This window comes from Cydia strobilella, chromosome 15, assembly GCF_947568885.1.
Source record: "Cydia strobilella chromosome 15, ilCydStro3.1, whole genome shotgun sequence".
Taxonomy (NCBI): Eukaryota; Metazoa; Arthropoda; class Insecta; order Lepidoptera; family Tortricidae; genus Cydia; species Cydia strobilella.
Window position 1 is genome coordinate 4,576,625 of NC_086055.1, and position 23,746 is coordinate 4,600,370.

Sequence of the window (23,746 nt, forward strand, 5' to 3'; positions counted from 1 at the left end):
TTTCAAGGCTTCAAAAGAATTAAATGATAAAATAAAGAAAATAATGTGAATCGTACGTCTAATAAAGTCACAAATATAATACCAGTACAAATTAGCAAACAAAATAAATATACAAACAGGAATTAATTTAGGTCATAATCAAATTAAATTATAAAATTTATGCACAATTAGCCTCATGCATGAAGTTTATATTTGAACGAAATATGTTTTATTCGGATGTTTGTTACCGTTATATCATGTTACAAATGCATTTCCGTTTTTAAATTACCATTTAATTACTTAAAATTATAAATAAAAAGTACAAAAATTTGCCCGCGAAAAGCTAGTGAGCGAAACGCTCGAAACGCCACGTGACGTCACGCGTTCGACAGATTAGTGTCATTAGTAGCAAACGTCAGTTGGGCCGCCCAACGTGTGACGTCATCACGCTCTGTCGAATTCGCGCCAAAAATTATGAGCGTTTCAACCGCTCAAAAATTTTCAACTTTTTAAATATTTTTTAATAAAATAATGTTAAGGTTTACAAAAGTATTTTTATCATTTCCGGTGTTCCAACGATATCAATTCTGAATCCAAAAAATGGCAGAATTGTTGTAAAAGTGACCGCGTTAAGCTTTAAATAATAGTTCCTAATCTCTCCGGTGGCGCTAGTTAGGCTCTGGGACATGAGTATAACATGAACCATATAAGGCAACAAATAACCCGACCAAATTACGTAGGTTGTTTTTGGTAGTATTTCGGTGTATGGTGGCGCCGCCTAATTACTGTTTTTTGATGGACACTTTTCATACATAGAGATTTGGCTCCTTTATACAGTCTCCATGCTCCAAGTCTTAGAGGATAAACGGAGTAGCCTTAGAGGGTATAACCAAACGGAGTAGCCATTCCCCTCTGTCGAAAATAGTCTGCCAATGGTCATACACAGTGTATAGACTGACGTTCACCTGACGTTTATCTGGCATTTGAGTTTGACGTTCCCCTCCCCCGCAATAGTTGGCAGACTGTTTTGTACAGAAAATTACAGACAAGGCGTCTCCGTTTGGTTATATCCTCCAAGCTCCAAGTACTAAATTAACAGGAATAAAAAATGTGAGACTGACAAGGACAAACAACAATAACGCTTTCTCTGCTACTCCAACTAAGAGTTCCATAAGAACATCTCGTTCGGTCATCTCCCGGCTCTACCATTTCATGTCTATACTATTGTACCTCTTTGGTACCTCTATGATTCATTCTCATATTAAATTTGATAAATTTCTCATGTCATGTACCATAGAGTAACTTATAATATACTCATGTACTTACTTTAAGCTTTCTGGCCGTCTAAGCTTATTATCAAAGAGCATTTATTTACTACTTTCTACTTATAGATCTACTTATAGATTATAGATCTCGCTTAGAAGCGGCTTTTTGTATCTTCGTTGTTATTTTTTGTTAAATGAAACGGGGTCAAGGTCAGGCCCACGAGGAACGAGGACATGCTCGTATCGATGTCATACGGAGCTTTAACAGGAAAAAACGTCGCCTAATTGCACCCGATCCCGATCTAACATGGTGGGTGCCTGGGTGGTAATTTATATTTTAATTTCGATCTGCAGGGGGGCGTCATGTGAAGGAGGGTGCCCACGGTAACTAGGTCACGGGATCCCTTCCTCGCTTGGCCCTTCTAACAAGGGGTCTAACAGAAGTTACTCTATATACATAACAAATGAACCCCCTTATTCCCGCGGTACTATATAGATACTTAGTTTTAACTTGTATAAGCTGTATAAGGGATGAAATGGGCAAATTAAATGATGGATACGGTAAAGCCCTGGCGAGTTGATTTGTTATCTACTTTTGATTTATATACGCGTAGAAATAAATTTAGACATGTATATAGGTATTTCCTAAAATTGCTTCTTAAAAATGTAGTTTCTATGGGGTCTCATATGAGGTTGGAATGGTTGGATGCCAAAAAATAAAAGTTGCCTTCGTAGCTATGTCCATCCTATGTCAACCACCCTGACACCGAGCTTTCTAACTTAAGTACATACCAAATTCCATTAAAAATGGTTTAGTAGTTTACCCAAAACTTATTTTTAGGGTTCCGTACCCAAAGGGTAAAAACGGGACCCTATTACTAAGACTCCGCTGTCCGTCTGTACGTCTGTCTGTCTGTCACCAGGCTGTATCTCTTGAACCGTGATAGCTAGACAGTTGAAATTTTCACAGATGATGTATTTCTGTTGCCGCTACAAGTCCGGCTCGCACTTGTTACATTATTTATTAGTAGATACTTGGTGTGCCGCGGCTCCGTCCGCAGTTGCAATTAGGGAATGCAAACCGGTTTTCAATTGTATGGAAAAACCGGTTAATAACCGAAATTCCATACAAATAAAAACAGGTTTGCATTCCCTAGTTGCAATCGGCCTTTTTAGGGTGCCGTACCCAAAGGGACCCTATTACTAAGACTCCGCTGTCCGTCTGTCTGTCCGTCTGTCCGTCTGTCACCAGGCTGTATCTCATGAACCGTGATAGCTAGACAGTTGAAATTTTCACAGATGATGTATTTCCGTTGCCGCTATAACAACAAATACTAAAAACAGAATAATATAAATATTTAAGTGGGGCTCCCATACAACAAAAGTGATTTTTTTGCTGTTTTTTTCCGTAATGGTACGGAACCCTTCGTGCGCGAGTCCGCCTCGCACTTGGCCGGTTTTTTCTGTCAGTCTAAATAATTCATTATTATTCACAACGACGGGACTTAATCGCGTAAAATAAGTTTTAAGTTTACCTCCGACGTTTCGAGGACGGCGTTGTCCCCGTGGTCTCGGAGAAGACTGGCTAAAGTTGACATCAACATCTTGGTGCGCGAGTTTTGCGAACTACCCACTTGTGTTAAGTCCCGTCGTTGTGAATAATAATGAGTAAAAATCGTGCAAATTTAAATCTTTGTCTAAATAATTGTTCTACATATCTCTTTTTGTTAACTTATTAGAGAAATAGATACTTTTGACACGTCTGATCTGCTACTTTTGACTCAGACTGTACAAAGACGTTCCATTTTAAACGGCCTTTTTTCGAACATCATAAGTACCTCGCATATTTTATAACTTAGTTTTCCGGCCATTCCACTCTGACCCGTTGCATTGCTCGCACTGAATGCAAAAGTGGGATAAATTCCTTAGTGGATATCAGTGGCAGGGTATCAAATATAATTGAGCAAACGGAATTTAGGTATACCTACATAATATAGTCCTGCCAAATTTAGAACAGTTCGTGGGGTAATGTTGCAGTGTAATTTCTAATTTGGGATTAAAGTCTAGTATATTTTGACTAGAGCTAAGAGCTTAGGCAAGATGACATTCGTACCTACATCGGCAAATAAAACGCCAAACGAACAGAAATAAAACCGGCCAAGTGCGAGTCGGACTCGCTCACGAAGGGTTCCGTACCATTACCGGCTACCACGTGACAGGCATTGCCTAGTGTCTGGCCACTGGATATTGTCGAATATTATTAAGGTTTTTTCTTTTAAATAAATATATTCTTATTCTTATTCTTATTATCTATTGTTTTTAGTATTTGTTGTCATAGCGGCAACAGAAATACATCATCTGAAAATCTCAACTGTCTAGCTATACGGACTATACTGGTGACAGATAGACGGACAGTGGAAGTCTTAGTATTAATAGGGTCCCGTTTTTACCCTTTGGATACGGAACCCTAAAAATGCACCGGGATAGATGCTACGAAAAGACACGTGACTATTTCCATACATTATCTAAGTTTCGATTTGGGTTTTCTATCAACGATTGTTATCTTGGCTAGTCCTCCTGAACCTTCAACGTCTACGTACCTAAAATCAAGGCAATAACTTGCGACAAACGGTCGTCGTGTTTAGTCGTACCCATCGAGCCAAGAACGCTGTAATGCGTTATGATGCGTAAGTAGTAAGTTTCTTCTTCTTCTTGCTGTGCCATATCCTCAGCGGATGTCGGCGACCATCTTACGGAACTTGGTTCTATCCTGTGCCAGTCTAGACAAACTGGCAGTGTCATTAATATTGGACCAGCTTTTAATGTTGTCTATCCAGGTTAGCTTTCTCCTTCCTCTGCTCCTTTTGCCGTCGATTTTCCCTTCCAAGATGTTACGAATTATGTTATACTTGTCGTGTCTATAGATATGTCCAAAATATGAGGTTTTCCTTGTCTTTGCGGTGGTCAAAAGTTCAAGTTTTTTGTTCATTCTATTCAGAACTTCAATGTTTGAAACTTTGTCTCTCCAGGAAATTTTTAACATTCTTCGGTATAACCACATTTCGAATGCAGTAGTAAGTTTAATAAGTATATTATTGGCACGCTTGTTCCTATTACTAAGTATAATGGAGTGGTCACAGGGTTAAAAAAAATCTTAAAATTATTCTCAATAGGCTCTTACCTTCTCAAGGCTCTGTCCTTTCAGTAATTAAGGCTTGATATAATTGATTCGTGTTTGCGTCCACGATCTTGGCGGGTGTTTGACACTTTTGTATGTGCACAGTAGGTAATAAGTAGGTTTACTTGTTTTTTCATAAATTATAATATCTGACGACCGGTCTGACCTAGTAATAGAGTGACCCTGCCTAATATGAAGCCGATGGTCCTTGGTTTGAATTCCGGTAAGGGCAGTTTATTTGTGTAATGAGCACAGATATTTGTCCCCGAGTCTGTTGGGTGTTTTCTATATATTTAAGTATTTATGTATTATATATATCGTTGTCTGAGTACCCACAACACAAGCCTTGTGGGGCTGGGCCACTTGCTCCATTCACTAACCCGGGGTTAACCGGTTAAACCTGGAGTTACCATGCTTACTAGTACAGTTAGACACTGGGTTAACCGGTTAACACCGGGTTAGTGGGATGGTGCAAGTGGCGCTAAAGAGTTATGTCTGTCATTAAGTGTGAAGATCGGTGCAGGAGGCTGCCTAATATTACATAACGCTGTAAGCGTAGGATGTGACTGTTAAAGTTTGCGAGGGCGGGCGGGGCTGCGCGCGGCGCGGATCGATGCGACCGCCCGCCCAGTATCCCGCAGAGCGCGCCCCGAGCGCACGACTCTACAACCGGCGATCTTCTAGTGTTGCGATGAAGGTAGTAGTAGCGCGGTAGCGGTATGATAGCTGTAGGTAGCGGCGGTAGGATCGGCCGGTACGTGTTGCTGTTGTGCCGCTCACCATCACCGGCCATGCGACCATCTTCATCCGATCGATTGTTTATAAAACTGACGTTTTTAGTGACCTTGTCTTAAGTAATTCTAATCCAAGGGTTTTCTCACGAGCATAATATGTCTCATCATCATTTGACAGCTTTAAAGCTGAAGGGTAAAAGGCCAAGGCCGAAGGGGATGCTGCGTAGCGACATCTACAAAATTTTCGGCCATTTTTCTTCAACTGTCACATCATGCCCATTAACCGTTAGCTTTTTATGTAATGCATGATTTTTACTTCATTTTCACTGCACTATTTACTTACTAATTGTACAAATTACATTTAATGTACTCGTAAATGAGTTAACGTTAGCGCTAATAAGCGCTAACCGGCGTCCCAGAGGACGTCACGTCACGGCCATCTATCGATTAAACTTTCTATATCTGTATTCTATAAATCTACTTCAATGAAACCTCAACATGAAGAATATATTCTTTAGAATGATTGATCTGTATCGCGGAGTATGTGACCGCTAATAAGTTAATATAACCAAGGATACCTTACCCTAAATTTTAGTCTAGAAAATGATATGATGTTTCCTTAACGTTCCACGGTATTTATGAGAACATTCAGGAGTTTAATCGATATCATTTGTATTGTTTCAGCAACGCAGAGACCTCTTTATAAGCACATATAATGCTAAAACTACCCAAAGGCCTTAAGAAGAAGAAAAAGGGCAAGAAGTCAAAACGCAAAGACGAGGAGTTATTTACCGAAGAGGAGCTTGAGAAGTACCGTGCGGAGCACCAGCAACCGGCTGAGTCCGGCGAACCCTCTAAGGAGAATGAGGAGTGGTCCAAGTTCAAGGACTTGACCACTGGTATTGACAGTGTACTTAAGAAGACTCAGGGTGATCTTGATCGTATCAAGTCCACCTCGTTTTTCCAACGCATACCTGCGGGCGTCAAGGAGCTCCCGCCATCGCCGCCGCCACCTCCGCCCACCCGCCAGGTGGTCACTGTTACCGCCGCCGACTTCCCGCAGCTTGCCGCCGCCGACGAACACGACGACGCGAGTGACATCGGCGTCACCGACGACGAGTCCGAGGACGACCAGGACGATATCTTCGATACTTCGTATGTCGAGGCTGTAGAAAGGGGAGAAGTCAAGCTTGCAGTCGTCCCCGACTCGCCGGACGACGCGCAGGACGACGATCTCTTCGATACATCGCACCTTGACGCGCTTATCAAGGGACAGGACCCTAAAACTTCCACCCGCAAGAAGGGACTAGATATTGGAATCGCCGTATCTGTCCTTACAGGTCGGATAGACAACGTCACTGTCACTACCAAGCGGTCGCAGAAGAGGGCTATACCGGCGGACTTGTTGTTAGAGGGTGACAACAGTGACCCTTCAGCAGCTCCCCCTGTAACCCCCGTCGCGCCCAGCGAACCCGAGGAGAAGAGTATCCTCGACCTCGATGCGGACATACCTATAAATACCCCGATAGACCTCAGTGTTTCGCTCCATACGTCTTTGATTCAACAAAATAAAGCTCACGAAAATCCTCTAGAGACTGAGGTTCCTGAGCCTCAACCGGTAGAAGAAGAAGACGACGAATTTACTCAATTAGCGGCAGAGTCCTTAGAGGTTAGTGCGGAAGTAACCAAACTTGAACAAACGGAAATTGTTGCCGCGCCTGTGATCCAGGAGTCGTGGTCAGTTTTTGAAGCCGACAAGGTATCTGAAGTATTCGCAGAGGGTGTCGCGGAGGATCAGATCGACGTTATCGACCCCTACCTCGACCAGGACGATCCGTTTGATACAAGCTTTGCGGACGCCGTAGTACCTGTGAGTGCAGCTCCTTTTAAAAAGGAGGCTGTTATTTTAGAAGACGACGACGATTTCGACCCTCGGGCCGAAGAAAACAGAGCGAGGTTAAATAACCGACGGAAATCTTCCGTTCGTATTCATTTGACTGACCCATCTGGCGTCCGGGAGTCCATCACTTCAGACGACCGAGACCTTGGGTATAAGGAGAAGTCGATCCCAGCGCGCGACTTACTGGGCGGCAGCACCACTGATTTAACTGCTCTTGGTGATTCACCTCTCGATCCTGTGGACATTAATGATGATGAAATAGATCCTTTTGATACTACTCTCGTCGATAAAATAGTCGCGCCCGGTAAAGTCGAGTTGAAATTATTGGAGCAGGAGCTGATAGGAGCTAAGTCCGTACCGGCAGCGCCCGTGTACCGTGTACCCAGCGACCCCGACTTTGACCCGCGTGCCGAGGAGCCCGCAGTTTTATCCGAACGGCGTGCCAGTCGCCCTGAAAATCTTACCTACAGCAAGAGCGTGTTGTTTGACGTCGATTCCACGCTTCAGCCCGACAAGCCCAAAACCGCCAAGCCTGTCACGCCGTACTACACGCGAGAGGTCTCCATCTCAGAAGACTCTGAGGACGCCGAAGCGAACGACACCGTCCCCGGGTCGTTGACGAGAACTCGCTCCGACGAGGATTTGGCGCCCAAGTTCACCTATCAGACGAAGAGGCGGCATTCTGAGCTCCCTCAGTCGAGCCAGAGCAAGGCGAAGACGAGTCTGCTGGAAACCGCTCCTATCGATATCCAAACTAAGGTACTGACACCGTGCAACCCTAAGCCCCAGCCGCTCGTGGAGGAGGAACTCGATCCCTTCGACACTTCGTTTGCCGGTGAACTAGCTCCAACTAAAACAGAGTTGAAGTTGCTAGCAAAAGAGTTCTCTTGTGACGAAACTAACGAACCGGACGGACCCAAGGACTTTTTGGACCCATCGGACGATATATTTCAAATTAAAGCACTCACACCGGAGCCCTCGAATATTTCTCGCCTGCCGGAGGAGGAGTTAGATCCTTTTGACACCTCGTTTGCGGGCGACCTTCAGCCGGGAAGAACTGAACTTAAATTGCTCGAATCAGAGTTTCTTAATTGAGACAAGGGGCTTTTGAAAAGATAGCAAAATGGCGTTTAATCCATTTTTAAGCATAGGAGAGCCGGTAGCGCCGGTGACGACGGAAGCTATCAATCCGTTTATGATGACGACGGATGAGGCGCCGGTGGAGTACACCGGCGACAACCCATTCGCGGCTAGCAACCCATTCTCGGACTTCGGCTACGACCCGCCCGTCGGCGACGTGCCTTCTAATATCTTCGGCGCCGAGCCCACAGGTGGGGCTACCCAGTTCGACGGTTTCACTGCGCCCACCGAGCCTGCCGGTGGGTCCAACAATTTCGAAAATTTCGCTACATCCGCCGCGCCCGTCGATCTGTTTGGCGCCCCGCCGGTCAAGCCGACCGAGCTCGAGCTTGTCTCCACGACTGCGGACTTTTCGTTCGGAGAAGATGTCAACAACGCGGCACCACCTCGCCCGCTACCACCGGAGACGCAGAATCTTATCCTGACAGTGACCGGACAGATGGAGTTCACGAGCTCGCACTTGCTCGACCGTATTCCGCTGACACGCACGCCCAGCCCTGTGTCTGTGCGTGACATACACTCAGCCTGTCCTACGCCGGAGCCTGAGTTGGAGCCGCTGCCATTGGACGAGCCCGCGCCGGTGCAAGCGGCGCCCCCCGCCGCCCTCGTGCAGTCAGACTTTGACATCAATCGCAACAAGCCGTCGCGACCGCCTCCCGCACGGCCTCCCGCGGCGCGCCCGCCACCCCCACGACCCGCGCCGCCACCAGTTCCACAAGCGCTGGTACAACAACAGCAAGCTACGGACGATATTAACCTCTTCGATGCTCCGGCTCCCGTAACCGTGAAGCCGACGAAGGAGGATATTTTAAGTTTGTACTCGGCACCAAAGCATGAGGAGAAGCCGATTGATTTCCTAAGCGATGATATTGTAGACGATGTCCCGGCCGTAAATGCTGAGGTGCCGACCGCCACATCGCCGCCGGTTCCGGCAGCCCCGGTGACCGAGCGGGTCGCAGTGGTACAGCAGCCGTCGCCACCGAAAGCTCGCGAGCCACCTCCATTGCCACCAGCGCCCACTGAGGCAGCCGCGCCAGCCATTCCAGATGCAGCACCTATGGACTGCTCCGAGCCACCCGAGTCTGCACCCACAACGAGCACGATGCCGTTCGCGGAAGTCATGAACGACAATTTCTCAGCGGAGCCGCGCGATGAAGAGATGAACCCGTTTGAGTCCGGTGCTACGTTCACGGAATCCACTCCATTCACCGAAGCAGGCACTAACATTTTTGGAGTGCAAGAGGACGCGTTTCCAGCTCAGAGCAACGACACTTTCGGCGCAGCAGATAACGCTTTCGGAGCCGCTTCTAATGGAGCGTTCGAAACCTCAGCAACTAACATTTTCGCCGCGTCAAACGACGCGTTTGCGGACAATGTGAACAGCTTCGGTATGGAGCAAGGCAGCGCGTTCGACGCCCCGGCACCGGCGACAACGGTAGCGTCGGCGGGGTGGGATGCAACACCGGCACCAGCGGCGATGGGTTGGGATGCCGCACCCGAGGCCATGGCGCACGATGCCTTCCCAGAGTCACAAGACGCTTTCGACGCTTTCTCCGCCAAGTTCGACAACACTGCCGCCAAACACCTGAACTCAGGTAATTATGACAAATTTTCTAAATACTATTACTACTATTAGGTTACCTTCATATCTCATATCATATAAATACTATTTATTTAAATACTCGTGAATAGTACAATTTGTTAGGGAGCGCAGACCCGTCCGCAGAAAAGAGGAGTGCAATTCTAAACAAATGGGGTGAGAGATATGGATGGATGCTAATAAAGACAAAGAAGTGACGACAGAATGTGCAATATAAAACAACACACTGACAGGCAATTTCAACGGCTGTGCGTTTTTTTACAGGCGCATGGGGCGATGATGGTGGTTCTGAGGAAACCTCAGGAGGCTTCGAGGCGGAGGCATTTGACCCGTTCTTGAGCATGGGGGCTCCCCCGGCCCCCGCCGCGACGCCGCGCTTGCAGTCACAGGGCTCGAAGGACTCAGTTGATGACTCCTTCTCCCTGTTCATCAGGTAATTTAACGGCCTACTGGATCTTGGATTTCTTAATGTTGGAGTTCGTTATGTAAGTGTAGTCTGTTCAACGTCCCTGTCAATGGAAAAATATCAGAAAATCCCGATCCTCTTGACTCTCTTGAGGAAGCGATGAGATGAGTTCAAGTTCAGCCATTTTGTCGGTTGAAAAAAATAAGAACATTGCTGGCCGTACAAAATAGGACGCAATGTCATTAAAGGATTTTTTACGCAGGCCGAAGGACAGCACCGGTGCGGACGCGGGAGCTGCAGTGCCGGCATTGGCGCCCCCGCCGCGCCCGCAAGCGCTGCCGGAATCTCCGCGTGCCAATCCGTTTGACAAGAGTGCGGAGGCGCCAATCCCACGCGCCGATGCTTACGGTAAGCGTCACTGCCCATTTTACTCAATTATTTTCGATTATCCATCCGGTTCAATACCATTAACACAACTTTAAATTCGAAATGCTTGATTCCTTTAAGGGCCCTCCATACTCATGCGCGAATCACGGCGCCCTTTACACAAGATAATAGAGCCTAATTTGCTTTTTTTATGTGCAGAGGAACAGCGGCGCGGCTCCGGCGGCTCAGGCGGCGAGACGCCACCGACGCCATTGTTCGACGACGATGTATCCCAGCCACTCGAGGACTTCCCTCGGATCAAGTACGACGGGCCAGGCTGGGAGATGCAGCTGAGACAGCCGGTGAAGAAAAAGATTACCGGTCAGAGGTGAGTCTTACTAAAAGTACTTACAAGAAAAGAGTCGAGAATTTTAGTCTGAAAATGTTCGAGTGCTATAACGATATGTCTGCGTTTGTTGTAAAGTATCTACGTGAATTAACTATACTTAAAGCTTTTATGAAATTTGAGATGTCTCCCTAGCTATAGGCAGCGTGCATGAACTATAGGGGCAGCATAGGAGCCGTCAGATTTCTGGCGCGAGGCATAAATGTGAAGTTTATGCTTCCGATGTAGCCCACAAGATGGCAGAACTTATATGCACAATAAAACTTACGAGAACGGTAGATGGTAGCACTTGCTTTGGCAATGTACATGTTTATGTTTCTAATTCAGGCCACAAGATGGCAGACCCTCCAACGCGCACGGTCCCTGTCTAAGTAACAGTCTTTACTGGCTATTGGCGGATTTTCAATCTTTGCAATAAGCTTTACGATTTGTGAGCATTTGACGTTGTTCCGCAGGTTCTGGAAGAAGGTATTCGTCCGCGTGGCTACACAGGGCGAAGCACCTGTTCTCCAGCTCTTCAAAACCGCGCAAGACAAGGAGCCATACCAGGAGCTACCTCTGCAAGCCTGTTACTCGGTGTCTGAGGTCGGCGCGCAGCAGTTTGACACCTTCGGCAAGATCTTCACGGTCAAGCTGCAGTATGTTTTCTACAAGGAGCGCCCCGGTGTCAGGTAAACCATTGCAATGTTAACAAATTAATCATTTAAAAGCGGCTAGAACAATGCCAGATATCGGCCACCGTATGCCAGCCCAGCCGATATATCGTGTTAGCGTATTAATGCATAACATGTCTATAACTTTACATTGTAACATTTATTCATTCTTTACATTCAAACTTAAGTACCTACCAATTCATATACCTGCTACCTGAAGTAAAAATATTTAAAATTTGTAATATGCATTAATTAAAATAAAAACAATGACCACCAAGCTGATCTTATTCTTTGATATACAAATGCGATCCTCCCCTGAACATATAATGGTCCTTCGAGCCGGATCATAGCATTGATGGAACCCGGTTTTTTCTCTTGCTCGTTTCTTGCCAGAAAAGCCGTCGTAAAATGAAGAGGGGTCATCGCCTTTACTTTTAATTTAATGATGTGTTTCTACTTTTGTTGTTGTGATTCTACAGGCCAGGGCAGGTGACAAAAGCTGAGCGCATCACGAACAAACTGTCACAATTCGCGGCATACGCGATCCAGGGTGACTATCAGGGTGTCAAGGAGTTCGGTAGCGACCTCCGCAAGCTGGGGCTGCCCGTGGAGCATGCTCCGCAGGTACAAAATCAACACACTTTACTGAACATTCGTGTACGTTGACTAGTTGCAAGGTTTAATGTCAGCTATGGGGTCATCGACCCACTCATGGATGTACAATTGTACACCCTCTGATTATACTGACAGCTTGCTAACGTTTTCCTAAGTTTGTATTCTTATACGACACACTTTCCACTTTGTTATGGGTCAACCTCTAAAAAGACGACCTGAAACAGAATGGCGGATTCAAATTTTCTCTCAAGTCTGGTGTTCTCTCATTGTCATTAAAACTAAACTTTTGTGAATTTTTATATAAGTATCTATCTCTTCGTTCAAGCGCCAAAACATCTTGAGCAATTGGTCAATTTTAAATTCTCTTGGTTAATTAATCTTTTTTACCAAATGTCTGCAAGTGCGTACTTGAGGATGTTGACGTTACGTCACCCCTTGACCAAGTTTGCTCTGACAGGTGTCGCAGCTATTCAAGCTAGGCTCTCTGAGCTACGAGGACGTCATCCAGTTCTCATGCTGCATAGAAGAGGCGCTGTTCCGTCTCTCAGCGCATCGCGACCGCGCGCTCGCTTACAAGATGGAAGAAGTCCAAGTGACAGCTGTTGATGAGTTGTATGTCGAACAAGACGCGGATGGCTCCGTTCAGAAGCAAATTGCGCGTGTCAGGCTGTTCTTCCTTGCATTCCTAAGCGGTAAGTGATAATTAAAAGGTTGGATATTGAAGGTCATTGCCAATTATGATCGAGTTTTCATTGGAGTATGGATTAGTAAGTACAAGATGGATGAAGTTAAAGTGACTGCTGTTGATGAGTTGTATGTTGAGCAAGAAATGGATCTGTGCAGAAACAGATACCGTTGTTGGCTGTCCTTCCTTGGATTCATTAGCGGTAAATGTAAATGAAAACAATTGGTGAGGAATATCTTTCACTGTCATCAACAAAAACATGCTGGAGTTGTCATGTCTTTGTTGATAAGTAAATTTATCTAAGACGTAGAAAGTCCGGGTGACAGGATAGTATACAGATTTGCTGATGGTTCTATGCAGAAGCAAATTGCGCGTGTTATGTTGCTCTTCCTTGGATTTCTTAGCGGTAAGTGTCAATGAAAAGGCTCTAAATATATTGAAAGTCATCAACGAAGATATGCTCGGGGTTTTATATGAGTATATAAATAATCAAATGAAACATGTTCTGCTGTTAAACTGTTCTTCGAATAACGAAATCAACAATAATTCTGTTAAAAAGACCAAGTTTCATTACGTCCCTAAAAAAGTCCAGCTAGGTGTCACAAATTATTACAAATTGGCAAGCAGCATCAAGTATCAGAGAAAGCTCATCTTAGGGATGCTGCAATCGCTCAGACAGACATCATTGAATCTGGTTTTAACTAATTTTGCACAGGCATGCCGGACATCGAGCTCGGTGTGAACGACCTCCGCCGACAAGGCAAGGAGGTGGTCGGACGGCACGATATCATCCCCGTGGTCACGGAGGAGTGGATCCGCGTCGAAGAAGCCGAGTTCCACGCTTGCGTGCAGCCGGAAGAGTTCTATAACACGCAGATTATTAAGTGAGTATGTTTGGTGAACCAGACACGAGGCTAATGAGTAATAAAATAACGTAGCCAAATAATCGTTAGTGGTACTGTCAATGACTATCGCGGCCGCCATGTAAGGAACATTGCACTGTTTCGAAGACGCCGAGGCGTCCGACATGTCATTTCTATGACGGTTGATCGGTGATCACGTGGTGCTTTCCATAGAAAACGAAGCGCCGGAAGCTCCGGCCCAGCCCCGGCCCGGTCTGGCGTGAGTCATCCTTTATGCATGCAGCCGGATGAGTTTTATAACACGCAACTTATTAAGTAAGATTCGTTTACTAAGTCAGAAACAAGAGCACACATGTAATGAATAATCCTTTACCATCGTATTTTCACGGAAAGGCACGAACGTGTCTATTTCAGTCAGTCTCAGTACAAAAAATACTGAGGTTGACTGATGTAGCATGACAAATACGAACGTTTCCGAGAAAATACGATGGCAAAGGATTGTTTACTACATCCGTACCTAGTCACTGAGATAATAACTTAGGTGAATAAGTATGTTAGTACTGCGCCGACAAGGCAAAGAAAGCGGTCGATACCATTCCCGTGGTCACAGAAGTATGGATCCGCGTTGAATACGAGTTCCACGAATGCGTGCAACCGGAAGTTCCATAACACGCGAATTATCAAGTAAGATTTGTTTGCTAAATAAGGGCTAGTGAGTAATATCGTAGTCGAATTCGTGGTACTGATCGCGGTCGCCATGTAAGCAGGTGATACAAGAGAACAAGTGACTAAATTATATAGGATAAACTTGACTACGTCATTGCTAAAATTCTTCTGCATTGCATAGTCTCATCTCAATGTTATCGGCGGCGTTCCTACACTGTACTATTATTCTGTTTCTATTCGCTGGACGAGAAAGCTGAATATCTATAATGTAAGTGCTCCACAGCCCTGGCGAAGAATGTTATTTTAGACTGATACAAAACTTAATTGTGAATCATATCCCATGACAAAAAGTTCTAGCAGAACTTGTTCTGCGTCATATGACGTGTCGTGAACTGTGCAGGTTCAAGCCTCCAGACGCGTGTTACATCGAGCTGTTGCGCTTCCGCGTGCGTCCGCCCAAGAACCGCGAGCTGCCGCTGCAACTCAAGGCTGTTTGGTGCGTCACTGGGAACAAGGTAATCATATTTGTATCAGCATTTATTTTCTTCACAAAAAAGTGAGCTTTTTCGATGTGGAAAAAACCCCAAATTCGAAAATATTTCATTGGCACATTCAATTATGAATGCTAGAGAATGGTTTAGGATGAGAGTGACAGCTGTGACAAGGAATTGATTTTCGTAATTATTTTTGGTACCTTATGTCCAGTGTGAACGTCGTGTAATGACGATGAAACTATACCTTATCTACAGGTGGAGCTTCGAGCAGATGTATTGGTGCCAGGTTTCGCATCGCGCAAGCTAGGACAAGTGCCGTGCGAAGATGTCGCTATCCGCTTCCCCATCCCTGAGTGCTGGATCTATCTGTTCAGAGTGGAGAAGCATCACCGTTACGGGTCTGTCAAGTCTGCGCACAGGTACTAATTCTGCCCTATAAATTAAACTATAGCACCAGCAGTTGAAAATTCTACTTACGTTACTTCTTTTATAACAAGCAAGAGTATGGTGGACAGAGTGGATTTTTATTAAACGAGCAAGTAAGCTGTCAAAAGCCATCGTGTCTTTAACTATACATATATAGTCACATGAATATTGCTGCGATTTCACTTCCAAAGACGATACAGGTAGTAGGCCAATAAATGGAATTCCATGCAGTGACTTTGGAATATTTCTGGTTAAATATCAAAAACTTGCACTGTAGCCCCCGATCCTGGTGACATGATCGATTGTTTTTTAATGCAGACGTACGGGCAAGATCAAGGGTATCGAGCGGTTCCTCGGCGCCGTGGATACGCTGAGCGAGTCCCTGATCGAAGTGACGTCGGGGCAGGCCAAGTACGAGCATCAGCATCGCGCGCTGGTTTGGCGAATGCCAAGACTGCCTAAGGAAGGGCAAGGTACATACTGCCTCCATGTACATTGTTGTGTTACTTAGCAAAGAGTATAATAGTATATGTATTTACTAAGGCACGTTTTCAACTTCACCTGACACGCGGCATGTCAATGTCAATGTCAACCCTCGTCACTCGTTTGAGACAAATTGTAAATTGGAGTTTGCGATAGCTTTATAAGAAGGATAAATCTAGGTTCTTCACTTTGCAGGTAATTAAAGCGTACTTAATAAACCTATGTTGATTTATGGAATGAGATATAGAAAAATTTAACTCCAGGATTCATGAATTTCATAGTCACTTCAAAAAGAGAGAGCTCAGGTACACTCCGATGAAGATGCATCTAGTTCCGATTGATGATCAAACCACAGAGATTTATTTAAAATAGAAAATATTAAGAGATGGTTAAATTCTATCGTAATACCTATTTTAATTATGTACAAAATTAAAATATTGTGATCTACGCAATCGAATGCCTTTGATACATCTAACGAAATAATTAGGACAAATTCTGGTAAATCACATCTAACAAAAATGAGCATAAAGTTCGTTTTAGTAAATTCTGCACAAGTTTTGACAAGACAATGCCACAATAAATGTCATATTTTAATATAAATTTGTTTTGTATGGTGAAATATCAAAACTTTGTCATGACAAATTCTGTGACGAGTTCACGTGGTCCGACTCTCGTGTGACGCTCACCTTATTATATTTCTTTTCAGGCGCATATACAACGCACAACCTGGTCTGCCGTATGGCGCTGACCTCCTACGACCAGGTCCCCGCTGAACTAGCGCGCGCCGCACACGTGTCGTTCACGATGCCGGCGACCCAAGTGTCGCACGTCACCGTGCGCTCCGTGTCGCTGCAGAACCATGACCGCGACGACCCGCCCGAAAAATACGTGCGGTATCTAGCGAGGCACGAATATGTGTAAGTGTCTATTTAAAGAGGTACCTATATCTACAGTCATTAATCATTATATCAACTTGCTCGATCGAAGCCAACTTGCCGATCCCACTTAATTCGATTGTAAGATTATGAGATTATGACCGATCAAATCAAGAGGTGCGGACGCAAAAATGCCAATTTTCGACGCTAGTATGCGCGTTTAGGAGCAGTCTGTTAATTTCGAGAGTTCGACTGTCACCAATAAATCTAAAATATTGGTTGTTAAATTATGTAATTAAGTATTCTATATGAGATTGACGCCAATTATATTTATGGTCAAATTGTCAATTTCATTTTCCCGCCTGGACACTGCTTAAGACCGTTGCAAATCCTCACCCGAATAAAAACCGCAAAATTAACGGTTTTTGATTACCTATTCTTCTTTCTGCAGCGTGGGCATCGAGCGTACAACGGGCACAGCGAACGCACCGTCAGCGTACGCGGCCGCGGCCGCCGTGCCCCGCGCCCCCGAGCCCGCCGCCACCCCCGCCGTCGCCCCCGCCGTCGCCCCCGCCGCCCCGCAACCGCCCTCTTCCGACTCCGACTCCGACTGAACTGTCGAAACTCACTGTTAATTCTACAAGTTTGGCAAGGCTTCCGACCACTTCGATCTTGGTATAGTTTCCGGGCGTGTAGTAGGTTGGCAACCACAATTGTGGTTAGGACTTTGAACCGTTGGAAGCACGGTTGCCAGCCGAGTAGAGTGTAGTGTTAAAACTGTGTGGACGCTCGAGCGGGGCGACCAGCAGCGGGGCGTGCGTCCATATTAAATAAATGCAAACGTGTGCGAGCGGCCACGCGTTAAATCCCTTGGGAGCACGACGCTACGCTGCACGCCCCGCGCGCCGTTGCATGCTCTTTACTGTGGCACTTAGAACTGCAACTGGGAGAGATTCTGAGCTTCTTCGCAGTGCTCCTTAAAAACGTTGACGTTAGTGTGGAATTGCTGACATGCAGAAATTGCAGGTCGTGGTAGTATTTTCTCAGATTCGGTTTTGGACCAGACCACATGGCCAGATCTACGCATCAGAGCTGCATTCAAACTTAAAAATCTCAACTTGATCTGACATCCCTGCGAGTAAATTTAAATCAATATCAAGTGAGATTTGTGAAGCTGTAATATGCTCCGATGCGAAGACGAGAAAATGTCGTAACATTTTCCTACATCGTCACACAGAAGAATCGATATTATGCTACTAAGATTGCGTAACACCGCGGACCGTGATATTGTGTGTTCTACTACTAAGTATTAAATCGGCAAATTAACTAGGTAATATAATCTCATAATGAATAAAATACAGGACGGACATTGTCAGATATATTTTGCATTATATATTTTCTACACATTGAACATCGTGGACCCTAAAAGTAGGATTTTGAATAAGTATATTACCGAGTTCCCAGGTGATGTTATTTTTATTTTGTATAATATTATTATTGTACATATTATCTAGGTTGTATTTCCGTTAATTTAGTTTAGGTAGTGAAAAATTTAATAAAATTACATACTCTTAGTTTTTCATTAATTTTTGACACAGGATGCTAGTAGCGTAATTTTGTATCAGTATAGAAGAATTTAAAGTATTAAGTAGATAAAGTCAGTTCGTAAGGCGGAGTTAATTTTCAATAATGGTCCATTTAATTAAAATCAGTTAGTGATTTATTGAAGTTGTACTATTTATAGGAAGATTTGTTATGATGTTGTTATGCTTCGATTGTTTGTTTGTGCGTGGAGAGCTATGAAGGAGTGAGCAAAAGTTTTGAAAGAAAATACTGTAAGCGGCACGGCACTGCGACCCATTATGCAAACGCCTGGCATTTACAACAGACACACTTGAAGTGACAATTATTCGAAAATCCTTAAGGTATCATCAATCAAACCACCCAAATGATGTCCTGTTAGTTAAAGTCTCCTCACAACAACCAACGTCGGATGATCTATGGTTGTAAATATTGTCATCATGGTAGAGCCAATGCGTTTTGCAGCGTACATACACGAAGGCTACGAAAAGTAAAACACTGGAGAGAATCCGCTGGACGCTTACGCTAGCAGCGTCAACCGCCATATACTATTGCCCATTGTGTGGGGCGGATGACCAGCGGATTCGCCTGGAGGGTTTTCATTTCACTTGGCCTTCGGGTTACGTGTCAAAAATTATGCTTCGTTGCGTCGTATTGAGAGCCTAGTGGGAGGTCTCCTGTACATATAGTAGTGATGATAATGAGCTTCGGACGGAAGCCCGCCGACACGAGTCCAATTGTTTGCTACTGTAAACTACTGTTACTATAAAAATGTACCCTATATTTTCATAAAATACGTACTAAAATATATCAACATTTTTGAGATTATAAATTAAATTATGAATATTATGTCTCCCGCGTATATCGTGAAAGTAAGCTTTAAAAGCTCGAAGCGTCAGCGAATCGCGAGGCAGGCAAGTATGTTATACCAGAGCATAATAGGCTAAATATAATTGCTTATCTAATGTATGTATTGGGTGACAATAGAGGTAGTAGTGTTTAAATATTGTAAGAAAAACATCAAGTGTCTAGAGATGCTCCATTATCATAACGATAAGTAGCCTATGGTTATTCTGTTGTCGATTTTTTTTCGACAGATTGTGGTACGATTTGGTAATTTTGTAGAGCTCCTCATTCTGGCCGGAATAAACACGAAATCCCAATTTGGAACAAAAAAATAAAGTAATTTTCTGTTGAGTTCCGAAAATTCCATACTTATATGTTTTCGTAGGTATAACTCAAAGGAATATTTTTAGGACATACGGTGAATATGCGCTTATATTGTACAAAATAGGAAACTCTATCTATCACCAATTTTTATCTAAATCTAACGAAAAAAAGGATAACAAAATAAAACTCGGCCCAAGTAGTGTAAGGTAGGCTAGACGCAGCGACGTCCCGGCACATACGATTGTGATAATAATATCATCTCCATAGTTGTTGATCATTATATATTATTAATGTATGTTACTACACTTATAGCAATAAACTATCCGTATAACGTGCTAATTTGAGGTTATTTTAAGTTGTTACCCACACTCAGTCCAAACGAGACTTAAGGTACATTTACACTAATTCTACTTCAGAATTCAATAAAGTGTAAACGCGCTTTAATGTCAATGGCATAGAGTTAACTACTAGAAATAACCCTTGATCTATAGCGTCTGTCTGTGTGTCTGTCTGCTGCGTGCTTCCGGTGAACCGAGCTTCGCTCGAAGCACTACCCTTGTACGTATTGTATAAACTCACGAACCTAGTACAATTTCCAATAAGTAGCAACCTAAACACTTGTTCGAATTTCTACTATATCTATATGCCTATTGGGAAAGTATATCTATATTATAGCGGTGTTCATGGCGATTACAAGTTAACGGTATCTATATATGCATAAGACTAGTGCTAAGACAGAACCTATATTGTTTCCCTCGCCGCCCGCGGTGGGGCCCCACAGTGAGATGTTCGCATGTACCTTGTAACCACGCAGATGGATCCTATGTTCTGTTGTCAATAAAAAATATGACTGTGATTTTTGCTATTTTTTGCATCCTAACTGAAACACTTTAGATAGTGCAGCGACGCTAAAACATGCACTTAAGGCCGTTCCATCGGTTTGCCGCTATCACTGTGTCACATTTCGCAAGAAAGAACGGGAAAGACCATGCGCGCCGTGTCAATTTTGATCTAATTTTGTCGATTTTTATTTATTTTATAAACGTTGCCTTAAAATATCAAAATTCGAAAGCTGTCTTATTACTATTTAAGTCAAGATTGTTTTTTTTCTTTTTTGTTGTTTATAGTGTCACATAAGTTTGACTAAAAATCCGAGTTAGAGGTTACTTTGGGAATTAATTGTATCGAGCGAAGTGTCCATAATTCGTGTATCGGAAGCTGTGTTATTAAAGATAATATAATCAAGAACTACATTTTTTCCACGTCTACGAATATCAACGTCTCTTAGAAAAATATGATCATATAAGGAGATTTTTCGCCTGGCTCAGGGAACGGCCTTAATTTAAATCGTAAGAGTTGATTCTTAATCCTACTTATAACATTTATCTTATACCCAACCGAATGGCGTTAAATTAACGTTCGTTAAAGTTCGAGGAGTTGTATTTATATTTAATATGATGCCAATTACCTATGTGTTTTTATCGAGTCAACTGTCATAAAACGAATTTCGCTTGAAATGTTTAGTTTAGAATCCTCGCCAGGAGCACCACCGGCAACAAGGTACGTAAGTGACCCGTCAAAAGTATAGGTAAACCTGTAGGTTAACTTAGGTAGGTAGCTAAATAATTTTTAAGAAAAAAAAAACCGACTTCAATGATGCCGCTGAAAGCATTCTTAGATTCCAGACAATGAAATGAAAAAGACAGCATCTTTTGCCTAATTATGTAGAAAAGGAGGTAAACCGACCCACTTTTTTGTAAGGGTCGCAGTTCTAACCTAACCTAACCTACTTTTCTGGTAGCATTTAGTTTCTGTAAGGGTCACAGCTCTAACCTAACCTAACCTATTTTTCTGATAGCAGTTCTGTTCTGTGAGAATCACAGTTCAAAAGCTACCCACCCACCTAACCCACTTTTCTAGTAGCATTTCCGGGTCCGGGTCTGGGTCCGGATCGGAGTCCGGGTCCGTGTCCGGCTGTCCGGGTCCAGGTTTGGGTCAGAGTTCGGTCCGGGTCCGGGTCCGAGTTGGGGTCCATGTTCAGACCCGGGTCCGAGTCCGGGTCCAAGTTTGGGTTTGGGTCCATAAGGAAGAGAACAAATCGCCAAACGTGAACTATGTGTCATTGAAGAGTTCCATTCTGATCATCATCAGCAGTTCCACTTCATCAAATGTCACTTTTTTAAATGTAAATGCTGGATTTGTTGATGAAAATACAAAAATCACTATATGTATGCCTTTCACATTTGAGGAGTTCCCTCGGTTCCTCGTGGGTCTCATCATCAGAACTCGAGCTTGACAAAAATATGTCTTAAAAACTTAAGTTGCTTAACAAACATAAAGAAGTGGACAAATCGCCAAACGTAAACTATGCGTCATTAAAGAGTTCCATTCTGATCATCATCAGCAGTTCCACTTCATCAAATGTCACTTTTTAAAATGGAAATGCTGGATTTGTTGATAAAAATACAAAAATCGCTATATATATGCCTTTCATATTTGAGGAGTTCCCTCGATTCCTCATGGATCCCATCATCAGAACTCGAGCTTGACAAAAATGTTTCTTGAAAACCTAACTTGCTTAACAAACATAACGAAGAGGACAAATCGCCAAACGTGAACTATGCGTCATTGAAGAGTTCCATTCTGATCATCATCAGCAGTTCCACTTCATCAAATGTCACTTTTTTAAGTGTAAGTGCTTGATTTGTTGATGAAAATACTAAAATCACTATATGTATGCCTTTAACATTTGAGGAGTTCCCTCGAGATCCCATCATCAGAACTGCTTTTTGACAAAAACGGGACCAATCTGTATGTATATACTTACAATCAAAAAAATAATTTTCAAAATCGGTCCAGAAATGACGGAGTTATGGAGTAACAAACATTAAAAAAAAAACAACCGAATTGAGAACCTCCTCCTTTGAAATCTTGAAGTCGGTTAATTAAAAATGAAACTGAGTTTTTGTCATTCTTCTAGTATAAAAATTTCAATGTTCCATCTCACCAATGCATGCTTGCGAATAGTCCAAGAGGCCAATTCTAACTTAATTTTGTCAAAATCATGTCATTTTGTTTTAATTCGCCAGTGCGTCTCGCTTGCGCCATTAAGAGTGTATGAACAAGTACAGACTGAAGACTGTTTCGTACCATTAAGCACAAAACGGCAAAAACATCACGTTTGTTGTATGGGAGCCCCACTTAAATATTTATTTTATTCTGTTTTTAGTATTTGTTGTTATAGCGGCAACAGAAATACATCTGTGAAAATTTCAACTGTCTAGCTATCACGGTTCACGAGATACAGCCTTGTGACAGTTGTGACAGACGGACAGACAGACAGACAGACGGACGGACGGACAGCGGAGTCTTAGTAATAGGGTCCCGTTTTTACCCTTTGGGTCCGGTACCCTAAATAACGACGCTGCGCTACGACTGCTACGCTGTAGCACGTAGTACCTATTTTTCCGCTACGTAGCGAAAACTGTTCGTAGACACATGACATGGTGCATCATCTCTGTCAAGCTCAGGCGCAGTAAGCTGAGCTAATAACTACTTCATAAATAAATAAATAAGTAAACTAATTACAGACCTAGATATACGTCATGTCATTGTATTTGCAAAGTTTCATTACAATCCAACACGTAGTTTTGAAATGAGAACGAAACTCCGTTGTATGGCAAGGTGAAATTCGGCCGAGCTTGCCGGGGACTCCTAAGGATTAAAATCGCAAACAAAAGTGTCGCTAATATCAGTAATATCACTGCAAAGTGCGTGGATATATCTAGATTGGCTACTCTACAACAGCTAAAAATAAAAGCATGTAAAATGGGTGATTACCCGTTTCTAGGTTTCTAGGTCAACCAGGCGATGACACGAATGAAAGCTAGTTACGAATGCTCTAAAAGGGTCACCTGTAGATCTCCGTTAACAACCCTAACTAAGTAAGGTACCTATTTACCTACTTGACTCAATAAGTTGGTTCAAGATGCTAAACGTCTCATATTTAATTAGATGGTCTGTTGACCGCGAGTGTGACCCCTGAGTGATGAACTAAGTTTTGATTGCAGTCATGACAGCGCTTTTTGGAATGTGGAAGCGAAATAGCTGTGTCATTGTTTAAAGAGTGGTAAATTAGGGGCATCATTAAAATGATGAACCCTTACAATTTATCCAGTCAAGACAGAAAGTATGTACAGAGACTCGTTTTCGTTGCTCCTGAGTGTACCTAAACCTAAAACGCTTTAATGCAATTTATTTA

General features: G+C 43.5%; 1 protein-coding gene across 1 annotated transcript; it reads left to right on the plus strand.

Annotated features, from left to right (window-relative positions):
- Nucleotides 1-4,943: 4,943 nt before the first annotated feature.
- LOC134747819 (protein stoned-B-like) lies at nt 4,944-20,341 on the plus strand. The gene is made up of 15 exons (XM_063682457.1): nt 4,944-5,176; nt 5,841-8,123; nt 8,203-9,791; nt 10,061-10,229; nt 10,465-10,610; nt 10,788-10,956; nt 11,430-11,645; nt 12,107-12,251; nt 12,700-12,934; nt 13,643-13,811; nt 14,857-14,971; nt 15,206-15,369; nt 15,695-15,849; nt 16,566-16,776; nt 17,186-20,341. The coding sequence occupies exons 2-15, from the start codon at nt 5,872-5,874 to the stop codon at nt 17,346-17,348; spliced, it is 5,898 nt and encodes a 1,965-aa protein (XP_063538527.1). The 5' UTR covers nt 4,944-5,176; nt 5,841-5,871; the 3' UTR covers nt 17,349-20,341.
- Nucleotides 20,342-23,746: the final 3,405 nt, after the last annotated feature.

What these genes read in the sequence shown, in the direction of transcription:
- LOC134747819 (XM_063682457.1), top strand. Translation starts at nt 5,872, where the DNA reads ATGCTAAAACTACCCAAAGGCCTTAAGAAGAAGAAAAAGGGCAAGAAG. An exon ending in CCGTGGAGCATGCTCCGCAG is followed by an intron (nt 12,252 to 12,699) that starts GTACAAAATCAA and finishes TTGCTCTGACAG; the next exon opens with GTGTCGCAGCTATTCAAGCT. An exon ending in ACTGCCTAAGGAAGGGCAAG is followed by an intron (nt 15,850 to 16,565) that starts GTACATACTGCC and finishes ATTTCTTTTCAG; the next exon opens with GCGCATATACAACGCACAAC.